Source organism: Malurus melanocephalus, unplaced genomic scaffold, assembly GCF_030028575.1.
Source record: "Malurus melanocephalus ecotype Western Australia unplaced genomic scaffold, MMel_1.1 scaffold_32, whole genome shotgun sequence".
Taxonomy (NCBI): Eukaryota; Metazoa; Chordata; class Aves; order Passeriformes; family Maluridae; genus Malurus; species Malurus melanocephalus.
The window spans coordinates 118,151-138,561 of NW_026623264.1; the positions used below are offsets into that span (position 1 = coordinate 118,151).

A 20,411-nucleotide genomic window follows, 5' to 3' on the forward strand; every position below is an offset into this window, starting at 1 on the left:
GACAGAGTGGCCGGAAAGCTGCCTGATGGAAAAGAACCTGGGGGTGCTGGTTGACAGTGGGCTGAACATGAGCCAGCCATGCTCCAAGAAGGCCAATGGCACCTTGGCCTGTATCAGCAATAGTGTGGCCAGCAGGACCAGGGCAGTGATTGTCCCCCTGCACTCAGCACTGGTGAGGCAGCACCTCGATTCCTGTGTTCAGTTTTGGACCCTTGTATTTAGTTTACAAAGGCATTGAGGTGCTGGAGTGTGTCCAGAGGACAGCAATGGAGCTGGTGAAGGGTCTGAAGCGMCAGTCTGATGAGCAGTGTCTGATGAAGCTCRAGGTATTTAATCTGGAGAAAAGGAGMTTCAGAACCTTACCACCTGAAAGGAGGTTGCAGACAGGTGGGGGCTGGTCTTTTCTCTGAAGTAAMAAGTGACAGGACAAGAGGAAACAGCCTGAAGTTGCACCATGGGAGATTTGGAATGGGTGTTGAGAAAAAGTTCTTTGCTGGAAGGGTGGTCAAGCATTGGAGTAGGCTGCCCACARAAATGGTGGAATCACCATCTTTGGAAGTGTTAAAAAAATGTGTAGATGTGGTGCCTGGGGACATGATTTAGTGGTGAACATGGTGTGTTAGGTTAACAGTTGGACTGCATGATCTTAGAGRTATTTTTCGAACTTAATGACTCCTTGACTCCACAGTGAACACGCCTCTGCACAATTGCCGAGTATCATATAAGGAAAAAGCAGCTACTAGGTAAGACACTGGCTAAAACCAGTTCATTTCTTGATGAAGTTTAAGAATTAGGCAACCATTTTAGCTTAGCATGTGCTGATGTTTTTACATGCTTTTGAGACAAAGCATTTCTTCTAAATTAATAGGCAGTCCCCTTATTTTTCTGAATGTTCTTAGAAAGTAATGCTAAGTTAAACATACATAATTTTGTCTGGTTTTGAGATTAAAAAGACACAGATAATATATCCATGGAGACAACAGAAACTTTCTTTGTAAGCTTTGAGGGGGAAACATCAATAATGGGTAAATTTCCATATCCTGTAACTTCTGGCTTTTAGAATTCAAATTACTTCTGCCTTGACTTCAGATTTCTTCTCAACCTATATCAAAGAGACCAGAGAAGACATGTGAGATCCTCATGTCACAACCACACCTATTGCTCCTGCCATCATTACTACATTACTACATTACTCAACATTACTACAAAAATTATAAGTAGCATTATCAAATGCTGCTGATGAGAAAAGAAGATCTTAACCTATTGCAAGGTTACTGGCTGTTGCAGTGAAAGCCCTTCTGTTTTTTCTCCCAGTGCCAAACCTGGAAYCAGGCCACACTGAATTGACAGAATCTGTCCATTTGGGGTATTGTGCATTCTTTCATTACAAAACTGACTGACTTTTTCCACAGACAAAAATGGTGTTAACATTTTTTTTTTCTAATAAATGTGTATCAAATACTTTTAATTTTCAAGTCCCATAAGGAACAAAATCTTAGTAATAACTGAAGGAATTTCKCATATAAATGAAATCAGATAAGATTCACTCTTTTATTCCAAACCATTTTCCTACAAACTATGTGTAACTGATTATACCTGACTTTATTGGATTATACCTGACTTTATTCATGTAATCAGTGATTACTATGGCAGTCTAACATGTTAACTCTCCAAGAAAGGAAGACCTTATTGAATCAAAACTCCTTTTGATTTAAAGTATTAGTCTATTACATGGATAATTTCACAGCTGGCTTGGATTTATCTTGGTTTTGATGCAGCAATAAATTCTGCTCAGAACTAAGAGAACAGAAAGATGTAGTCAGTCATTTCTGTAGTTTSTGGTTACAGTGTTGTTTGAAGAGGTAAGGTTCAAATACGACTTTTTTAACAGTGAATTCCTAGAATTCCTCAAAGTCAAGTGACTTAAAGTGTATTTTCATGGGTTTTTATTCCTAGCAAAGTAAAAAGTATGTTTTTCAGTTACAATATATAACATTTATCACTTTGTGACTGTAAATAAGCAGGTTCACATAATTAATAATTTTGCCTYAGAGCTCTGTTTGTCAAGATAGCTACTTCACACACCACACCAAAATAAAAAACCATAAGAAAAACATGAAGAGAGCCTTTCAGATCCACTTACTTTTACCAGTTATGCTCTGAATACAATCCTATACTATTTCATGTTAACAGATCACATGTCWGAATCSTCATCCTGGAAAATTAATGGGCATTGACAATTCTCTGGCTGCTTTTTTTACCCTTTCTGCCCCTAAGACTTTTGAATTATATAGCTTTTATWGCTGTATCATAGGCAGTGCTGTGTACTGTTTTATACCTGCATATTTAAAGATTTAATACAACATTAAATTAAATGACACCTTGCTTTTTTAATGTGATATTTAAGAAAAATAGGACTTTTTCATTGGTTATGGATTTAAAGTTCAAATATGAACTTTGGATCAGTAACTCAAATGCTGAGCATATTCTGATTATGCTAAGAGCATACCAAGGGGAAGTATTCAGGCAGTGATGTCTTAGTTTGGTTTTTTTTTCCTTTTGGTACTTCTAACACACCAACAGTACTTTGGAAGCTCTAAAAGCATCAGAGTCTTTACTAGAAAGACCTGGTCTCACACCTCTTAGGTCCTAGGAACAGTGTTTGATGGGAAGAAATACTACCAACAGTAAATGATGACTAATTTAGTAATCACTAAGGCATATCTGACATATCCAAGGTCTTTGCAACTGAACAAGATACATCCCAAGGTGCTGAAAGTGAATTTGRGGAGGTATAGCTGCTACTAAGGAATTAGTGGTTGCAGTGCTGTCCTCCAAAATGTAGTAGCTCACCCTGCTAGATGAGGGCACAGTGACTGTGTTTYCACCTCAGGTTTGTTAAAGCAGCTGCTTTCAACTTTTCAGAGAGGGGAGTGTGCCTACACAGTATGTGACCAGATACMGGCAGGCAAATATTGAAACAGTGTTTATATCATTGCAGTAAATTAGATTATTGGAACAGACTTCAGCAGAGTCATACTGAAATTACAGAATTTGTTTATATATTCCTATGCAAGCAGCAGTCTTTATTTTAACCTCAAAATACTTTTTAAAACCCCATAAGGTATGTATTTTAAAAATCTGAAAAGACAGCATTACTTCTTTATGTTGTTAATTAGATTCATATTTGTGTTATTAAAGTGATTTTTACAGTTTTGTCAGTTAGTTACACGATAAAAAATGTGCAATGTTAATGCAGGAGACCAAAAATGTTTTGAGATTTYATCTCAACAGTAGTCTAAAAGTACTGACCACAAAGATCTAAGGATAAGAAAAAAATAAACACTGCATACTGAATGTTTAATTCGTCTGGTAACTATTAGGGCAAATACATAACACCTGAAAAATAGATATGTAAAGATCTGAGTTTGYTTTTTGTCTACCATCCTAAAATAGTCTTTCTTCCTGATACAATTTTGATGGAGCCCGTTACCAAGATGCAACTCACTCTAAAATCACCAAGTAGTCCTCTCTCATWCTGCATCCTGTTTAAAATGTTACTGGCTTACAGTTGGATTTGATCTTCCAACTCAAAGGATTCTAAATAGTCATGTATTTTGTGYAGAAGCTTTCAAGCAGTCTGGATTTCAATGTTCATGAGAGCTTCTGACAGCCTGCAGCCCCAGTTGTTGACCATCCACTGGTTGACAAGTTGCACATGCCATTTGATCTTCTAAATGTCTAGGAAATAGCCTGTATCTCCTAGGGAGAGGGAGCAGACCACTGCAAGCATATGTGTCCCTGCCAGATTGCCAGCAAAGATGTGTCTATTCTCTATCTGGTCAGTCAGACACGTAGGAGTACGCATGGTCCAGCTGGCAATCTGCTCACCAGCAGATGTGCTCTCCCTCCATGCTTTGAAAAGAATTTATTCTTTTCAAGGGCACAGGGGTGTATCAGTGCACATGTTCTGTTAGTGTGGTTTAGATTTTACTCCTTCTCAGCTTTGGACACAGCCAGTAGTACAGAGAACTGGAGTGAGGAGGCAGGCCATGGGCAAAAAGGGATGCCTTTTATCACTGCCTTTAGGACACTCGATGAYGTGGCTCAGTGTCAAGTACCATTGATTTGGCATATATTAGACCTACTTCTTCTTGATTTTTTTTTTTTTAATTACCACTCCTGAAAGAAGTTTGGACAGAAGAAAACTCCATTTTTATATCATCTTGTATGTTTGTGATGACAGTTATATATTTTTCCTTCTAAACAGAGTATGAATGATCATGGGCAGAATCATCCAGCTCCACATTCAGCAAGGCTGTAAACATGGATACCAGAAATATCACTAGGATACAGATGACTGCAATGTTAATTATGGCCCTGCAAAAGCATTTACCTTTACAGGTACTGCATATTTTCTAGAAAAAAAAAAAGGGAACCAACCACTAAACTGSCTGAATTGCCTGTTGAGACCTTACACAGGCCACAGTAACTAGATAATACCTGACCTTCATTCAAATGGCTCTGTTTCAGCAACACTATTTAATTTCAGAATTTCACTTTATCTCTTTTTCCTTACACTTTATCTAGCATTGTGGTGACTCCTTTCATATCCTATGTCATGGCTGAGTAATTCAACAGCGAGTAAATTCCTTACATTTCTCTTCCACAGCCTTCACCACCCAATGCTGATTGATACTTTCTAGACTTCACTAAGGAGATGTTTACATTTTTCCTTCAACATCATCACCAAGGAAAGGCAGTGAGATGTACTGCTTGAAAATGCACTCCATGTCTGTTCTAAACATGCTCTGAGTTCCTGCAAAGTGATCCAGCTGGTATCTCTAAGTATTTAATGCACCCAATTCTGAATACATTTGGAGTGCTTGTAAGCTCTTCAGCTACTAAAACATACTTGATGGTGTGCGGCTAAAACTGCACTGGTTTGTATCTTAAATCTGTATTTCTCCTTCTCCTGGAGCCAAAGCTCAGGATATTTTTTATTTTTGAATTTTCAGATGTTTGCTGAAATTGATATTCAATAAGAGAACAAGATTTAGGCTACCCAGAGGTAATRTGTTTTACCACCTCTTTCTTGAATAAGAGAACTATATTCTGTAAAGTGAAATAAGTGTATGATTGTAAAGCTTATGTTCTGGACATATATCATTATAGTCTCAGTATCATTTCTCCCCAGAAAAACTATCATATATCAGACCTTAATAATTATATTTATCATAATGCTAATTGAATTCATATAAACAAAAGCTCAGTATGCATGCGGACCATACATTCTTATACATGATCCTGTGTAGATGTCAGACCACGCAAATCACTGCAACTCAAGGCATTTATAAATATTTAACTAATTAAATACAGTGTTAATACAAGCACCTGCCTCAGAAGAGGGAGAACTAACATTGTTCACTGCAAGTTCCTTCCATTTGGACTAGAACTAGAGCTATACAGGATGTGCATGGTGGCAGCAGMGTGGCTCATGATTAGTTGGCACAATCCAGAGTATTCATTACATGCTGACTATATTATTTAAAGATATTTCCATATTGCTAATCCCATAACATATACTGGAGAGGCAAAAGGTGACTTTCCCACCACATTTTGAATTGCTAGAAATACCTACCACAMTATTTAATTCCATGAGTAAGACGATGTGGGTAGAAACTGCAGGTTACAGATTAAGTTTACAACATCAAAATTTCAACAACTTCTCTACTCAGGGAAAACTAATAATGGTGTATCCCATTGGAAGGTATTAGGTATCTTTAAAATAGTTAAGTGATTTGGTTTCTTCTAATTACTTCCTGCCAATATCCATAATTTTCTCTGAACAGCCAAAACTAAGTTAAAATCCAATATAAAATTGCTATTGTTTTTATATCATAAAAAAGAAAGATTAATGACATATTTCAGTAATCTAGTAATAAGTGGCTTTTTTCATTGTTCAAGCTGTATGCAATCCTCAGTGGATCTAAGATGTAGGTTAAAAAGGTATTTAGTGCCTGTTTTTCAATTGCCAAGGTCAAACATCACCTAGCATGTATAGGGAAAGAGGAAACATCTGTTGGAATAATTTATTTGACTAACACAGAGAGTAAGATTAAAATTCACTAATTTCTTTGGTCCAATACTGAATTTCAATTAAACAATGCAGGTATTTGTTCAGTTTGACAAAATTTCCTTCCTTTACTTATGGGCACATTCATGTATATCCGCAATTACTGATCTTGTCATTTTTTCATATCTGCATAACCTCTGAGAATGAATATTTCTATATTTTGAGGTTTTGGGTTTTATTCACAATAAACATTCTAAAGAATTCACAATCCTTTAACTTGCAAGGCTCTCTGGTTTCTATGGAATTCCTCTAGTAACAAGATTAGAATACATCYTAGAATCAGTGATCACACATGAAATTGTAAGGTGCAGCAACCTTCAACATCTAAGATAAAAGTCCCACTTAAAAGTTTTTAGAAAATATTAAATGYATGTCATCTGACGGCAGTTTCTTCTAACCTTTCTGTGAAATCAGACTAAAATCTTCTAGACTAACAGTAAAAAAAAAACCCAAACCACTCAAATGGTTACATTTAGAAATTAAATTTATAAAAATATAGACATTTTATTTCAATCAAGTGTGGAAGACATATTCTTTGCTTTTCTAGGGTCAAAAGGTATTTCAACAGAGCCGTGGTTGTATTCCAGCTTTTTAATACTGAGAAAATTTTTGCCAAGCAAAGAAGGTCAACAACTGGACGGCTTCTTAACATTGTAAAGAAGAATCAGAATGCTCTGTCTCCAAGGGAATAGCAGAAGGTCTTACAGGAGAAAAGATGTTGTACATTCATGTTCCATCCTTTTTAAGAACTAAGGGGATTGGTAAATGGAAAGCAGTTTTACTCAGCCTGGCCCAAAAGACAGGATGCTAATAAAGATGACATGAAAACTGACAGAACACTGAGCCTGTGGACAAACCCATCTAACMGTAGAATCAAAAAAACTCCAACATATAAAATGGCTTGAATATAATGGTCTGTATCCCTCTAAATTYCAGAAGCCTGGCTATCCATTAAAAAATAATAGTGTACCTCTCTAGTAGTACTAACAGTATTACTTTTTATAATAACTAGTACGTTGTTCCTGCAGTTCTTGTTTTTAATTGCTCTACTGCTCTGCTTTCTGCAGCAAGAAAAAATTCAAGAACAAGCACATATATGACAAGTTCAGCTTCTTTTTAGGACAGAATATATGCACCATCATGTGATAAATAAAAATTATTTGAAAGACAGCAGCTTTGTGATTTGCAATTCTTCCTTTTGCAAAGGGAGAGGCAGCTATTTTTAATCAGAACAAATAATCAGAAGGAACGAAACTGATGCAAGGGAAAGTGGTAAGCTGTCAAAAACAAATAGCATTAAATTTTGCTCAGTTAGATTGCCAAACATACTAACAAATTCTAACTTGAATGTAAAATAGAGCACTAGATTTAGTAATTTAGTTACAAAACAATACCTGTATCAGTCRCATGTATTTGTTTATTTAATCTACAGCATTGTATAAATGATGATTTTTTTTGGTTGGATAGTTCAGCTGATAAATAATAACACTGTTAGTTATAAACAGCATTAAAAATCTAGACRGAGTGATATTAGATCATAAATACTTAACTATACGATTGCTCCAGGTGAGACTGGGGCATGGCTGTTAGAAATAAGCTATAATGATGAAAAGTGACTGCTTCTCCTTCTGCAGACTCCATGCACAGGATCACCCTTCACCGATGTAGCTGACACCTTAACTTACTTCTAAGAATTARCTTYGRTATTATTTTACCTTTGTGGAAAATKATTACAATTAAATGCATATGACAGAAACKAGTAACACAGAAGTTACTACTGTTAGCTGGTCTACTAATTAATAACAAGAAAYTGAAATCTATTATTCTGTCTTTCAAAGAAATAAAGACAATAAATATAAAATTATTTTTTAAAAGAACAGATTAAATTCTACCTTCCTACACTCATTTTCCAACTGATTCAGTAAAAGCTGTACAAGCAATAACCAACATAAGTAAAAAAGGAAGTTGTTTGAGGAACACACCTGAGTTTTCATCTGACTTCTTCTTTCACGGATTCTTGGCAGAGGTTTTCTTTCAGCTTTCTGCTTGTGAGACAAACCTAAAAGATTTGCTTTTCCTTTTACAGAGTGAATCCCATGAAAGGGAAGAGGGGGAACGTGTGTTCCAGTGTCAGCTGCAGAAAACAGAAAGAAAAAAAGATTAATTCAATATCCCAAGTCAAACYATATCTACTTAACATTCAGTGTGATTGATCACAGGCTCCAATATATCTCATTATAGAAAACAGTGTAATAAACCTTAAGGTAAAATACCTGAAGTCTGATAATTGAGAATGCAAAAYTTTTAATGGCATTATGGAAGGTGCTGCAAACACTGATGAAGGTGTATATTAAAACAGATATTCCCATTCAGGTAGAATTATTTGAAAGGGAGTAAATTCAATTACAAAGCACCTCCTTGTATCACTTGTTATTCAGAAGACTGTTTCAAAACCATTGAAAAGCTAAATTTCTAYTTGTGTCTTTTGGACTCATCACTGGTGCAAGTCTCTTTTAAACAATTCTTAATATATTTACTTTTAGCTGCTATTTTATGGTTTCTATAAATTTTAAATAAGCATGAAGTAATTGATTAGTTTCCTTACAAAACTGTTCATGGGCTGCATGTTCATCTGTCATTCTTTTATTGCTTTTTGTCCTGGCAGCTTTGGAGGCTGTCCAATTCATTAAGAAACGTCTTTCCATTTCTTTAATTTCTTTCCCATCAAGGGATTCTGCAAAAGAGAACATTTTCTCTGATACAAAGTGAACTAAAGGGCTATAAAAAGTTGTRTGCAATGTGTATTGGCTCTATACTCATCCTCTTAAAATCTTTTTTCTTTTTTTATTCTTTTGGTAAAGAAGAAAATACCCAATAACAATTGATATTCATATTCAAGCTGCAAAAGTGAGTTAACATGTCTTAATTACAAAAAAAAKGTACCATTTTTATAACTTTCAAGGGAAATATACATATTTCACATTTGGTTAACCTGCAACATTTTCTATAAAGTTTTGAAGAAAAGTTATGCTCTTACACAGGGTATAGATTTATGCAAAAATCCAGGTTGAGAGGGAAACTACACGTCTTAGCAATCAAGGAATTCCACTGACTATAAAACAGTCACACAGATTTGCCTCTCTAAGGTTAAGTTTACTCACTTAGGTGCTGTAAATCTTRTGTTCTATGATTAATTGTTGCATCTGCATTTTTGAGTCAGCCCAAATGAAATACCTCACRGTGGTCACAAATTTAGGTTGCATTAGAATTGTCCTCACTGTTCCTGTTATTTTCATTGTGCAGATAAGTTGGTTTTTTTTTTCTTAATGGCCAATACTTTGTACGGTCAGAAAACCCAAGTTCTGTAATTATAACTTTAAAAATAATTGCCACCTTTATCGAAAAGAAATAAAAAATTAACAGTTTTTTTTGGACTTACTTCTACAGTATAACTGTTTAGATATAGAAGAATAACTTTCTTCCCTTTGTGCTAAAGTTATCTCAAAATAATAATATAAACTGCACCATAAGGGTTAAGATTAACAAATAGACCCATAACATAAGTTTGAACTGCTTGTAAGTTTAAGGATGAATGTTATATGACAAATTCAAACACATTAAGGAGGATTTGCACAACTGGCACTGTGTAARAAAAGCAGTTTAGCAACTACTGTAGATTGATAGGGAAATAGGTTAAAATGATCTTTGAAAATCAGTTTCATAATGTCTGGARTATGAACACAAAAAATTGTCTTGTTACATTCTCACCAACTATCTATTACAAAACAAATGATTACTGCTACTAATACCAAAAGCCCAACAAGATGGCTTATGAAGCTGATTACATAAGCAGTTATAGTTTTTGACATAAAYTAAAAATTTATGATTTGACATGAATATCTAAAGTAGTAACTGTGTTTACATACATAGTGCTACTCAAGAACAACTAATTTTTCAACTGTTTCCTAAAAGAGTGGGGGTTATGGGCRGGCTATTGATTTCTTTTTTTACCTAAAGTCGGTGATTGTACTATAATCCTGTCCCTGTACTTTGGTTTTTGACAAATGGGGTTTCCTGTAAGATCTATTCTGCGTAGCTTTGTCCATTTGTTTAATACAATCTCCAAATCCTGCAATTGAAACAACAAAAGTGTGATTATATTTCCTCCTCCAAAGTAAAATTCAACAGTAATTTGTTCAGCCAAATCCTGCACACAGAAATAACTTCAATGAGACTATTTGCATGTATTAATAAGCACATTAAGAATGTGCATTTTCAAATATAGAGTGGTTCACAGTATCCCCTGAATATATCATAATTGCATAGAAAAAAAGGTGTTGTTAGAAGATGCTGCATTTTTAAGGATACAGTAATACCAGCTACGGAAAATTACCACTTCAATCCCACTTACAAGCACCTAAAGCCTAGGAAGCATATATGATACATAATGTCTGTTAATGCATCTCCATGGTCTTACAGAGTTGTTAGACTATCTGTGTGGAACAATATATATTTTATACAGATAAAGGACAGACTGAAAAAAAAAAGCTAAAAAACATGCAATGCACAGTGGAGTGCATCTCTCTTTATATATATACATAATAGAACTATATTTTACAGGAGAAACAGTAATCCTCTCCTACCTAACTGTGGGTGGTCAGTTATAGTACTGGCCTAAACAGTGAAATTTGTGAAATATACTTTTCTCCATCTGTGTTTCTGCCTGGTTACCCAGGGGCAGTATGACCTAGATGAAACTACTCTGTCTTTTAAATGCAATAAATTCAAGATAAAAACATGCAAASTTTAGAAGATTGGTCTTCTCTACTCAGACACCCTACGTTCTGCAATACTGTCTTTCCAAAATTTCATATAACTCTTGTTCTTGACAGGCTTTCCTTGTATGTGTGAAAARCCTAAGGAGGGATTCAAGACAATCTATATAAATAGGAGAGAGAATTTATGTTCTACTATTGTAATAATTTGGAAAAATCTACTAATCATGCTGTGACAGATTCTAAATTGAAAAGTGTAAAATTTTGTAGCTTGATGCCAACAATGAAGTCTCTTGCAATTTAGGTATCTCTTAGCTCTTTCAAATTTAGCAAATTGCTTGAGTAACACAAGCAGGGAGAATTCTGCTTTTGCTGACTCATCTCCCTTGATAGAAAATCCTYTTGGAAAAATTCTATGGGTTGTGTTTAGAAAAATCATGTGGCAGAGAAAGTGGCAGCGACCATATAATTTTTGGTCTATCTATGATGATATCATCTATTGTTATTCAGTGATAAAAATGTATTTTTAGAAAAATAGAGAGCAAAATTCTGGTTCTGTGACGATCGAGACTGACAAAACAATGCAAGAAACTCTGAGGACCAGGCCACATGCAGAAATGTTAATAATTCTCWTAATGCTACACAGCAAAGCATAATCAGAATGTATCAGAATAGCAACATGATAACCCCCATAGTTTAGGTGCTAACACAGTCAGAAACAAAATTTAAGGGCAAAATATTTTAGGCTAGACATATTAAAAAAGTAAAGTAATTTAGCAAGTATATTTATTTATTCTTACCTAAGCATTTAGACACTATCATTGAAGTCTCTAATCTGTTCTAGATTTCACTAGAAAGAATTTTTCAGAGGAACAGTTTTGCAACAAAGTTGTCTATTACTGAAATAAAATGTGTACAGTTTAACTTTGATGAATGTATAGAGTCCTGTAGATTTTTGTTAGCTGTTACTTACTTGATAAATGACCCAGAACATGCTTACTCCAATGTATGTTTATCTAAGAGCACACTAATCCTGTGCTGAAATATGATTACCCTTTCGATACGCTCTAGTTGTTCATTGCCTTCCTGTCTCTAATAAAGTGCTTTCACTTCCCAGCCTTTCAATAAGCTGTWCTAAAGGGACCAGACACTCTTCTGGGCAGGCTCCGTTTGATAAATGATCATGTCATGCTATCACTTTGAGGTCTGCTACAAAATACTGACGAGCAAATTATATTCCATTGGGGGGGGGACGGGGGATGGGGAGGGGGAGAGGCAAGAGCCTGAATAGGCATCTGTAGTGCTGGCAATAACTTTCTTACCAATTAACGGTGGCCATTTAAGAATTGGTATTTGACCAGTATGCTCCAGTTTTATCAGAAACGTCTAATCCAACGGCCCCAGCAACATCTAMAGACAGCAATTTGTCACCAGTTTGATTACCTGTCATAATCTATTTGAGAAAATCTATAATTTTTCTCTTGTTCCTGACTCAATTCTGAAGCGAATGAATTCATCTTTTGTGATATCTTCTTGTTATAATCAATACTGGGCAGAGGTTGAATAAATTAAAGACTYAGGAAATACAGATTTTTACAGGTATTTGTAGCTATATTTTTTTCTATCTAGCCAAATACTCACTGAGGTCATAATCTTACCAAATCTAATGAACTTAATAAAGAAAWTATATTCTGGCTTTTTGTAAAAAGGAATAGTTGTGGGTTTTTTTAAATTGATATTGTGCTTTAAAAAATTTCCTTAATTCCAACCCAAATATACTGCARTCTAGAAGACCTTGTGATCCTGATTAAGCAAACCAGAACCTCAATAAGATGAATAAATGAAGTAGCAAGTAACAGAAAACAAATTAAAAAAAATTCTATTAAAATCAATTATATTCTTGATAACTGACCTAAGACATACTTTTTGCATGTGGTCATGCAAAACTAGTCACAGTTATTTTGCATGGATTCAGAAAAATTACTTGATTTTCTTCTGTCTACTGTTCAGACTGCAGTATATAAATTTCAGTCAAGTGAAACAAGGTCATATGCCTTTATGTCTGTTAATTATGCTAACTAAGCCTTGAATTAGCCACCACCTTTAGTGCTTGAATTTATAGTCCTAATTCTCAACTATGCTGAAATCAAGRTGGCATAGTTAAAAAGTGAAAGAATATGGATTTTCATAATAGAGTGAAAAAATTGAGAGAAATGTTTAAATATAAAATAATTATATTAAAGACACAAAAGTGATTGGTTTTCACCCCTTTCTTATGCCTTTCATATTATCCTCTTTTACAAAGATTYCATGTTATTCCTACAGTTTGCCAGACCTGCTCAGACACAGATAACTCCTCTACAGTTTCTCTTCCCATCGGGTGAAGCACAGCTGGGTACAGAGCTCTCCTACACTTCCCTGTCATGCAGCACTGCCACAATTTCTGATCAATGCCAGACGTTCCTGGGGATGTTCTTGATGGCAGCGATGGGAAGTGGGGAAGAATGGGAAAACAGAGGACAKAGTGCTTCTGGCACGAAAAAGAGGTATACATCAGAATTTTGATAACAGAGGGAAAAGAGGGAGGAGAATGGAYGCAGCTTGTGTGGGAATGAAAGAGCCTTTGCTGCATATAACAAGTTCAGCCAGCAGAACCAATTAAGTGTATAGAACTGCATAGTCATAAAATCCTTGCAGCTTTCACAATTGCAGAATAAGGTATGTCATGCAATCATGAAATTCAGGATGCAAAAAAAAAAAAAAATACTCAAAACTTCCCTCAGCTATTTGTTTGAACAGTCAGTGGCTCTATAAGATTCTTCTGCTAAAGTTCAGTGTGAGCCAAAGCCTCTCACACAGAGCTAACGCAGAATTTAAAGAAAATATTTTTCATGGCTTACTGCTTTTTTCAATAGTTTGTTTTTTTATTTATTTTGGAATTTATATTAGTGATAAGTAGAGTCTTACAAAATGTAATCCCTTAAAACTCAGTAATTGTAGCTGGCAAGTTGGATATATCCACTAGTATTACACTGTATATTAAAAACATTTGATATATTCATTAATTCTACAGGTCTGTGAAGATATGAATAGAAACACCTTCCCTGTTCCATACATTTCAAAACTTGGAGATTGTTTAGMAAACACACAGAACAGTCAATTTCAAAATATACAGAGCTTAATCCTAGTGTCATGGATAGGCGGCAGCAGCAGCAGAAAACTCAAATACTAATCATGGAAATTTTCAGAAGCTGTGACCATGTAACACAGAAATCTACACGTCTAATTGGGTAAATTACTGCTTTTCCTGATGATTAAATAATGACACTGAATACTRAATAAATAATATATACACAGTTACTGAATAATGCAGTCTTTTCGTCCTCTGCTTATTCTGTTCCAGAGGATACTGTTTTTTCCTCAGAGATACTGAAAACACTGTCTCTAAACTGACATCTTCATTCTTAAAATTAATTGGTTCTTTGCCTATAACATTTTCTTTTAAGATCATCAGAACAGAAGTATCTTTTATTCATAAGAAAGAAAGAGACAATATAAAAACCYCTGTAATAAGTTTGATTTAGAAAAGGATTCCTTTTAAAATGGGAAGCTTTGGGGAGACTCCCTATTTGAAAAGGCATTCTTCTATTTTGATGTAAGCAACATTTTCAATGTAATTTAAATTATTCTGCAAATGCCTACATAAATTGTATTTTGATGTAAATGCAATCCCAGTCACAGTCAGGACTTGAAATATAAAGCATTAATAGTTCTCTAGTAAAAAAGAAGGGCATCATTCAACATTTTTTAATATGAAAGTGTAAATAAATTAGGAGTCCAAATAAAATATATTGATCTAGATAACTGATAGGTTATGCTCACAAAATACTGCAATCTCCTCATTAGTAAAGAGAACTGCCAAATTCTCTCAACAACCTGTTAAAAATATGTTGTGTTCTAAGAAGTAATAAGAATAGTTATTTTAATAATCACTAATCAATAAAAGTTAAATTTACTAAGGAAATAAAATGTATATGCAAACTAGAAATTAAATAGTTTATTTTAATCAAGGATTTTTTCTTGGTGATTTGGGTTAATATTTAAACCAATTCATTTCAGTGTAACTAATAAAAATATAAATTTTGACATCCTAGATAAATCCTTGTCTATTTTTAATCTCAGTAAGATTTCTATATGAGAAAAGACAGCATGCATAACAAGCCAGATTTAGTAACTGCAGAAGTAAAATTTCTTTTTACTCATATATTTACTGATAAAGATGAATGTGACTACTTTCTTGTCACTCACACTTAATATAACATATATTTATTTTAATACCTTCATATGTTTAAGTCGATTGTCGATTGCTTTAAGATAGGAAAGGTTTTCCAAAACTGCCAGTTCTTCTAATTCATCAATGTTGTTATTGCTGATATTCAATACAGACAGAGATTTCTGAAGGAAGTGAAGCAGAAAAGTAAGTATTTTTATCATGCCCTGTAGGAGTCAATTTGTAAATTATTACAGACAATTATCTTAAAAGATGAACAAATATATGAAGAAGAAACATGCAAATACGACCTTCACRTACCACACAGATTGTTTTATGTTGGCTTTTCATCTTGTCCTAAAACATAATTTATTCTGGTTTTGAAGTGAAACCAAAGTAAGATTGTTTCTCAATTATTTCTCAGTTACTTCAGGAATTCTTAGTAAATACAGAATTTTTATTAAACACATTAAAATGCTTGGCAGAATTCTGCAAATGCTGTTAAGCCTACTTTTGAAGTATGAAACATACATTGAAACTGACTGCCTTTTTATAGAATCATAGAATGGTTTGGGTTKAAAGGGAATTTTAACATCATCTGGTCCAATTTCCCTGCCATGAGCTGGGATACCTTCCATTAGCCCAGGYTGCCCAAGGCCCCATCCAACCTGGCCTTGAACAATTCCAGGGATGGGACATCCACAGCWTCTTGGTCTAATYGGTTCCAGTGCCTCACCAACCTCACAAGCAAATAATTTCTTCCTAATAGCTAATCTAAACCTGCCCTTGAACAATTTCAGGCCATAATCCCATGTCCTATCACAACACACCCTTGTAAAAAGTGCCTCTCCAGCTGTCTTGTAAGACCCCTTTAGGTACTGGAATGCTGGCTGGTATGAGGTGTCCCTGAAGCATTCTTTTCTCCAGGCTGAACCAMMCCAGCTCTCTCAGCCTGCTTTCATAKGAAACCAGCCCKCTGACCCTCTTTGTGGCCCTCTCTGGGCTTGCTGCAGCAGGTCCATGTTCTTACACTGTGGGCCCCAAGATTGCATCTGAACTGCAGAGCTGAAGCCCCTATGTGATACCCATATAGTTTCATTTAACGGCTGGACTACCCTTTTACTTCCAGGCTTGATCCTACAAACCTCTCAGTACCTCTGATCCTTACCCCTTCTTTGGAACAGTGCTGTCACATACTGCGCTTTGCTGTTTGTAAGAGACAATAGTTACAGAGATCTTTACATGTCAGATAAAAAACGACATGTGTTTCAGGTGTTTATCTCAGCAAATAACAATGTAGTTTCACATAAAAGGAAGAAGTTTATATTGCTAGAAAATGAAAAGGGACACCTAATCCAGTGAGTTTAGGATTATACAAGATATAGGACATACCATTAGTTGGAAAATCTCTATTTCAGCAGTTTATACATGAAAACTAACCCMCTTCAAAAATTTGACCAAGACATTGCAGACAGAAATTACCAGTATCATCCAGATAAACACAGTTCATAAGCTTTAACTTCTCTGTCACATTCATGACATTGTCATCATCAAAACATTTGCCTGCACTACAAAGACAGTTAYATAGCCTCATGCTTTTATCTCTTTCATCTCTGACACCATTAAAAGAGACAGAAACAGACAAAGTAAAAAGTGATGTCTTAAAAAAGCTCCAAACACTTAGCACTTGGAGGTTTTTACATKTAATCTCCACAAAGATGTTACATCATCAAGAATGCAAAGTGTTCTTAGAAAACAAAACAAACTCCACATCAAAAGGCCTTAAATAAAAGCCACAAAGAACAAAATCTAGGCCAGGATGCYGAAAAACATGGAAGAGTTTATAATAAGTTATTATCCGGGGGAGATTACAGCTATAAAACTTTCCTTTACTTTGATACTTTCTCTAGTATAGAAGGAACAAAGTACAAATTCTCCCAACAGCAATTACTCATTTCTATTAAAGAAAAACAGCGAAAACAGGAAAAAATAGAGCTAGGTCAAATATTTATGATATACATGTGAACAAAAAACCTCACTTTTTAGTGAGTTCTTCATCTTCATGAAAAAAGGCTCATCAAGCCCTGACCACCATATGGGAGATACAGCAAGAGCAATTTTTTTTGTACAGTACTACATCCATTAGCAAATAAAGCCTACTTTGTAACCTCTTCAACTATGTTTTATGTTTTCTGAGCCATTAACATGTTGAAAGACAAATTCAAAAAGATTTCAAAAAGAAATCTTGATATAACACAATATAAAAAGACCTGCAGAATTAAAACTGGATGCTGTTGATTGTGTTGTTATTAATATCCAGGAAAAAAAACTGTTTGTGCCCATTTTTTTTTGCCATTCCACTCTCTACAGAAACACAAAAGGCAATAAAGAAAAAACTGCAACAATCAAATCAGAGAAATATCAACAAACTAATTCACTACAAATGAAACAGACTAAGAAAACTAAGAGTGATAAATTCCAATCCCTTTTTTGTTTATTCACATTCTGTTGGTACGGGGCATCCACACACTTCCTTAATTCCTCTCTCTCTTTATTCTAATTTTCATCCTTCATAATAAAAACACTTATGAAGTGGAACTTGCTGGATTCCTAGCTTTTATGAAAATTAGGGTTGGGGTCCCTTGGTAGAATTTGAAAGAATGCCACCAATTGGCAAAGGAGGAAAACACAGAGTGATCAAGTCCAAATAACTTCTCCTAAAAATACTGATCTCCTGATAATTGGCTCATTGAAATTTTCAAAATATACTTACTGCCAGGGATTTAAGAGATGATGGATCAAACAGAAGCTTTTCACCAAGAGGGAGATGTTGATTTTCAATATGTAGCTCCCTTATTTCTCCTACTTTATACAAACCCTCTACTACCGTGATATAATTGCCTCCCAAATACCTACAGAATAGAACACAAATAGATTTAATATCCTTTAAAAGTAAGAGCAAACACAAGACTTCAATATATAAAGAAAAATATTTATCAAGSATTATTGAATAATACTTGGAAATTATGATAGAAAAAGTAACACCTAGCATAAAAGTAGAATGTATACATAACTGATTCAAGAGGTTTTTTTTTTCAGTTTTATCCACTGCTATTACTATTATTATGTGACTGAAAAAATGCAAATATATATGTCAAAATGATATGTCATTACTGTTATCACAGAACATCTCATCAAAAAATAATAAGCAATACTTCTATTTGAAAAGCAAAACTTAAAAGCTGAAAGTACCTTAATGGATRCATAATTTTTAAAATTTCTTAAGTGTCATAAAAATTCGTTTTACTAGTAAATGCTTTATTTTCAACTCACAGTTTTTCAAGTTTTTTCAGTGAGGAGAGATTTTCTATACTTGAAATACGATTGTTCTGAAGGTAAAGATGTGTTATATTTGAAGCAAAGTCCAAGTKCTGGATTTGGCTGATTTGGTTATCATATAAATACAGAACTCTCAGATTTTTACAGAAAGAGAGATCACCCTGAAATAAACAATAACATGCTACTTAATGTTCACTCCCTCTTCTGGRTGCTGTTGATTGTTCTTACATTTAAGTTCTGCTTCATGACTTACAATTTTTCACCTTTTTTAAAACTATTTTTCCTAGAAAAATACAGTTATATATTGTCAGTTATCATCAGATTAAAGACTGAAATCTGTCATTACTATTTTGYCATACAGGAGCTAAGGACTACAGGCATCACCAACAGATACACCACATCCMGTGTGACTTCATTCCCTTCCCTGTCTTCATCAGATGGATTTCAGAAAAGTACAGTTTTTACAGTAATTGTCTCCATTAAATTGCACTAATATAACTGGAAACCAGTTCTTGGCAAAGAATTACTGGCTTATACAAAACCTTGCACTTCAATCTTTTTTATGTACTTCTGAACCCAAGTTTGCACTCAAATGTCGAGTCTCTTTGCATACATTCCTATTAAACAAGTAAAAGGCAACTCCTTATGAAGGTTTCTGTGAAATTTTGCTGTGGCAGCTGATGAACCAGACCTCATCAAATGGATTGATCCTATTAGTAACTTGCTGTGGCTGCACGTGTTCTTAGGAGTGGGCTGAATAAACCCATTTGCTTGCAGGGATCCATTCACACAGAACAAGCAATTTCTTCTTGATTGAAATCACAGTTTTAGAGCAGAAATCCACCACATTCAACAATGCAGTTGTTCAGAGCTCAGCAGTTTCAAAATTTACTYAGTATCTTGAGGAGATCTGAATTAACTCAGAATTTATTGAAACATGTATACATTTCCCATTATTAAACTCAGAGGAAGGAGAACTGGATTAAGTTTGYAGGTTTAGTCTTTGAAAATGAAAAGCTCATGGATTATTTTTTAAATGAGTAAGCCCCAGGGAGCAATTTTTAAAAAAGAAAGTATATTTTTAACCTGACTAATTCGAACAAGCCATTACACCAGTCCAAATTTGTTAACCTCACTSGGGTTATTTCCTGTTCCTGAACTCTCCTTTCCTTTCTCAGACTTCCTCTGAAATTTAAGGAACAAATCACAGATAGATTGAAAAGATTATGCTGTGAGTTAACAACTMTGTAAAACGTGACTTTCCATGTCTCTCTAACTATGAATACCTSATCATAACAATAACTACAAAACATTAGAGTAGCAGTTTAAAAGGAATAATGAAAAATAAATCTTACAATTGTGTCTATATTTTTATCTGACAAATTCAGATGAGTTAGTTTTTGCAGGTATTGTCCAAAGTCCTCGTCACTACGATTCTTGTGACCAGCATTTTTAGCAATTAGGTCCATTGTTAGTTGAACCATGGTTCAGCAATAGGTCAAGCTGCTGTAATGCTTCTTTTAACAGTGTATTCCAAGTGCTCTAAGTAGTTTATAGAATGCCTTAAAAACAAAAAAGGAAAGTGTTACACCACTTGTGTCCCAGATCTTCAACAAAGTTTACGTATATACTTCAAATCTGACATATCCTCACTGATGCCCTTGTCATTCACWGTGATACTGTGTTGCTTATAAAATCCTACCCCTTTTATTGCTCACATTTTATCAAGTTTTTGGTGTGTTAATTAACATCTAAAGTATTTTTTCTATTTGATTTGCTGTTTCAGTTTGCTTACAAGGTTGTATCCTGGTTTTCATCTTTTTCATACAGCAGACTTAATTGTCACATAYAGTAGCTAGTTAATGAAAGCTCATAATCTAATTATAAATTA

The 20,411-nt window shown here is 34.6% G+C and overlaps 1 protein-coding gene across 2 annotated transcripts; it reads right to left on the reverse strand.

Annotated features, from left to right (window-relative positions):
* On the reverse strand, positions 1–20,051 carry PPP1R42 (protein phosphatase 1 regulatory subunit 42). 2 transcript variants are annotated; one of them, XM_057363881.1, is made up of 7 exons: positions 19,876–20,051; positions 18,515–18,681; positions 17,955–18,093; positions 15,250–15,366; positions 10,148–10,265; positions 8,119–8,270; positions 1–1,102 (listed from the first exon to the last, which is right to left on the reverse strand). In XM_057363881.1, the coding sequence occupies exons 1-7, from the start codon at positions 20,002–20,004 to the stop codon at positions 1,064–1,066; spliced, it is 861 nt and encodes a 286-aa protein (XP_057219864.1). In that variant the 5' UTR covers positions 20,005–20,051; the 3' UTR covers positions 1–1,063. The 2 variants fall into 2 exon arrangements, with proteins under 2 accessions (XP_057219864.1, XP_057219863.1); XM_057363880.1 differs by lacking the exon at positions 1–1,102 and adding an exon at positions 8,742–8,870 and having other exon boundaries at positions 8,005–8,270.
* Positions 20,052–20,411: the final 360 nt, after the last annotated feature.